Source organism: Aplysia californica, unplaced genomic scaffold, assembly GCF_000002075.1.
Source record: "Aplysia californica isolate F4 #8 unplaced genomic scaffold, AplCal3.0 scaffold00336, whole genome shotgun sequence".
NCBI classification, from domain to species: domain Eukaryota; kingdom Metazoa; phylum Mollusca; class Gastropoda; order Aplysiida; family Aplysiidae; genus Aplysia; species Aplysia californica.
Genome location: NW_004797606.1, coordinates 290,059 through 294,266, shown reverse-complemented (window position 1 = coordinate 294,266; position 4,208 = coordinate 290,059). Strand labels below are relative to the sequence as shown.

The 4,208-nt window shown below is 39.5% G+C and overlaps 1 protein-coding gene across 4 annotated transcripts in view; it reads left to right on the top strand.

The window, feature by feature from the left end:
• Nucleotides 1–3,900, top strand: part of LOC101858118 (melatonin receptor type 1A) — a 26,380-nt gene extending 22,480 nt beyond the window's left edge. For 3 of the 4 annotated variants that reach the window (XM_005102716.3, XM_035970903.1, XM_035970901.1), the window contains exons 4-5: nucleotides 431–576; nucleotides 2,995–3,900. In XM_005102716.3, the coding sequence (XP_005102773.1) occupies nucleotides 431–576; nucleotides 2,995–3,719 (871 nt within the window). In that variant the 3' untranslated portion in view covers nucleotides 3,720–3,900. The remainder of the gene's footprint in view (nucleotides 1–430; nucleotides 577–2,994) is intronic. The other variant, XM_035970904.1, reaches the window with a different exon arrangement.
• The last annotated feature ends 308 nt before the right edge of the window (nucleotides 3,901–4,208 follow it).

Genomic DNA, 4,208 nt, shown 5'->3' with positions numbered 1-4,208 from the left:
CCCCACCCTGGCCCCCTCCGTCATCGTCGTCCCCGGCTTCGTTCTCCCCTCTCCCTTTCTCCTCGTTCTCCTCGTCGTCGTCCTCCTCATCAGCATCAGCATAAGCATTATAATCCTCATAATTGTAGAAAATTCAGCGAGAATGAGGTAATTAATTACAAAATGCTCGTTTTAATATGAATTTCCTTTTGTAAAAATATTCGGGTTTTCAAGCTTTATGAGGAAGCTATCCTCCTCCTCCTCCTCCAACTTCCTCCTCCTCCCCCCCCCTACTCATCATCATCACTGTTGTTGTAAGCACGCATAGAAAAACAATTTTAAAAAGTAGATGGTAACTTGATCATCAGTATCATCACCAGCGACAGCAGCAGTACCAATATCACTACCACCACCACCACCACTACCACCACTGTTTCTCTCTTTTCCCCAGTAAGACAGTGATTGTTGGTTGTATGTTCGACCTCACAACCATCGCAGTGGCCCGCTACATATACATCTGCAGACCTCGGCTTCGAGACCGCCTCTTCAGCTCCAGGTTGTGTTTGGTCTGTATAACAATCATCAACTGGCTTATAGGTAGGCCTAATATTTCGCTACCTTAAAATTACAAAGTTCTATCTGACATTTTTGACGTTTGAGTTACAAAGACCACGAGGTCAGAAACCGAATGCTCTATCTGCTCTATCGCAATCGTAAAATAATTCGGTGCTGTTTTCAAGATATAAAAAGAATAACATTTGTAAACGTTTGACATGTTGTGAAACTCACAATTTTCCACAAAATTAATCAAAACTAGGTACTGAGCAGATAGAATTTTGTAATTCTAGGATAGCGATTTGTCTCCGATCTTTTGCTTTGCCTTTTTCAAAAAGTTCTACCCATGTACTCAAATCTCAACGATCAGTGTGGTTGGTTGGCATGTGCTCGGGTGTGGTTTGCTCATCCTTTCCTCTCTAACACATCTATCGCTCTTCTTTTCTTTGAATGTTGCTCTCTTGGAACAAGTCTTATCTTCGGCATTTATGCGACCTATTTGTGTTGCAAGTATCATGACAAGTCTGACTAAAAATTAACTCAAATCTCAACTTAGAAATTGAAGAAAACGTACTCAATGAATAGGCTTTTGCAAGGCAGATCTCCAACAATTAAGAGCTATAAACTGCAACAATGTCCCCTAAAAATTTCTGACAGGGAATTATTCATATTCTAAGAACATGCAATGGGGAGTGTTCCTCACCATGTTACAGACCACCATTTCCTATACGCAATGAAAGCAACCTTGAGAAAACAGTCTTTTTTCAAATAATCTTATGAACAAAGCTATACTGCTACTTTTTTGTTGTTGTATCTGGTTTTTAAAAAGCACATGTACGTCACGATTGTTCAACAATTTTCCGTTGTAGTTTTCGCTTCTTTATTCAAACGCCTTTTATTCTAAAATACAAATAAAATCACTGTATGTATAATTTCCCATTTATTAACATGTACGTAATATTTGTATTGATTTTTAAAAAGTACACAAGTTAAAACATGAATATGATGATTATTCAACAATTTTTCGTTGAAAGTATAATTTCCCATTTATTAGCAAGTGCATATTTCTATTGATTGAAATTAGAATGGACCTCCGAAAAATTATTCTCAGACCATCAAAATGCGAAACTCTTTCATGAACAACATTCCACTTGTTTCATTTCGTCTATCTTCTTAAACCATAGATGCCTTGGATACCAGTCCCCCTCGATATATTACCCGGAAAACAGATAGGACCGTGGTCTCATTTTCTGGCCGTATTCGTGCTAGAGATTTAAATTTTGAATACCCAAGAACTGTTGTTTTCCGTGTATCAGAAGGTCTTTCAATTCAGAAATTACGGTGGTCATTAGATGATAGCAAAATTGTTCCTAAGTACGCGTACAACAGGTACTAGATACCTATAGTTCTTTTCATCCCCACCCCCTTTTTATTTACACCCGGCGCTCTTCATTTGTGGGGTATATGAAGTTATGGGAATAATCCTAAAGCCTGTTCATTTGCATTGCTTTTGATGGAAAAAAGTATCCTTTTATCCTTGATAAAAGTCGAGATATTTGCGACTGAAGGGGGCAGAGTGTCTCGAGAAAATGGCTACCAAAGTTTGGTGACTTCCAAAGCCTGTGTGTCTTGGAAACTGAAAATTCATATTTTTGTGCCTTTGATTAACGTTTGTGGAGTAAAAATCAACACGTGAATGTGTTTTTAAATGGACATAAACGATGTTGAGACCAAAATTAAGTTAAACAAAAATAAAAAAAATCGGTGAGAATTCCCTAAATGTGGGAAATGTCGATTTCCTCGATTTCATAAGTTTGACGAGCGCCTGATTTCACCACGATGCCACACAATTATTATAACATACCGTCGGTGTTTGTCTTTGACTATGTATCCGCCAAAATGTTCGGGTGGTTGGAGGGTGCCACTGGTGGGTCCCGTGTCTTTACTTTCCATCTGTTGTCTCTCTGTCTGTCTTAATTTACTAATAAATTTTTCCTAGCATTAAATGATTATTATTTTGTCGAGGTGGTTGGTTCTCTTCACTCAAACGAAACAAAGCCAAATTAAGTCAAAACATTTTTTTTTCTTAGGAAAATGTAATCTGTTTCTTATTATCTTTCAGAATGGCTCAAAGTTTTGAGGTTTTTGTTGTTGTTGTAATCATTGTTTTTTTTACTTTGTTTTTAATTTTTATTGATTACAGTAGATTCTATCACCAACGCTTTAAATTACGTTTATGGACAAAGGATAAAATATAATTTGAGGGAAAAAAGTGTCTGGGCTAATAAGGCGGATACAAGCTTCAAGTCCGGCACCGGCAATTCACATAGCAATACTACCAGAAAGGCTATCATCAGTATGACATCTTTGTTTTGAACATTCATTCTCGTTTACATCCTCTCCTTCAACTGAACCCGCCCTCACCCCTTCCCCCAATTCCACAATTTTCCCCCTTCCCAGGTCTGATGTTCGGTATCCCAATCCTGCTCCGAACGCCAGCGTTCCATCCGGTGTTCCGACAGTGTATGATCGGGTCCAACCAGCACCAACGCACATTTTTCCAGGTCGCATGTGTGGGCGTGCCACTTCTCCTTATTTCTATTTTCTGCTATACTAAGATTTTTCTAAAAGTTGGAGAAAGTAAAATGAATTTGGCTCGTCATCAGGACACCACAAACGAGCAGCAGCAGCAGACTGCTGAAGAAGGAGGAACGGGGTCGACTTCACAAAAAAAGGACACCGAAGTCGAGCACGTTGCTAGTGGCCTCGAGGAGGAGTTTGGAAACATTCCCAGTAGTGGCGCTGCAGGTGACAATAAAGGCAAGCACAATGCAGTTACAGCGGTTAAGGAATTTGCAACTTCCCTGAGAAAACAGCTAAAAAAGAAAGTGGACATAATTTTCGACCAGAGTCAACTCAACAAGATAAGATGCGAATTTTGTGTATTCACGTTTTTCTTTATCTTCACCACGCCTTACGTCATCGCCCGAGCTATTGAGTCTACGGAATCCCATTTTATGACAATTCAGATTTCCACGCTGTTCCTCGTCTTCTTCAATAACTTTTTCAACAGCATAATCTTTGGTGTAAAAAATCGACAAATCAGCAGTGCTATAGTGGGCCTAACAGGCTGGAATCGATGGAGGGCGAAACGAGTAGACGTGTCGGACGTAACTACAAGTTAGGACCAAAAATAAAAATGTCAATAGCTTTGAGAGCAATGTACTAAACAGTTTTGTATCCTGATAACTGGTGTCTGTGGTGTATAATAATAAAAAACAGCTTGTCCATCAATATCTGACGATGACCAATACAGCGGTAGAGCATGATAATAAATATTTCTCCAACGAAATAGAAAAATTTGAAGAACAATTAAAAGGTTAGGATGACTTGTGGCCTCTGCTCCGTCTGATAAGATCAATTCTGGCAGAGAAAAGTTTGTCACGTTTTGGACATTGAAAAGCTCCACTTCCACTCCTGGGTGTGCGCAGCTTGCGGGCTTCTCTCTTGGTTTCAGAATTTTGTTTTTCGTGAAGCCCAAGGACCTTACTGTATAACCTCTTTGGTGAAGCCTCGTTTAATTTGCTGCCCACTGCGACTAACTGCTCTCCAGCCTGTGACGTAATGACGAGGCCTTCTGTCATCACACGCACAGACATGAGTGTGATTTCAAT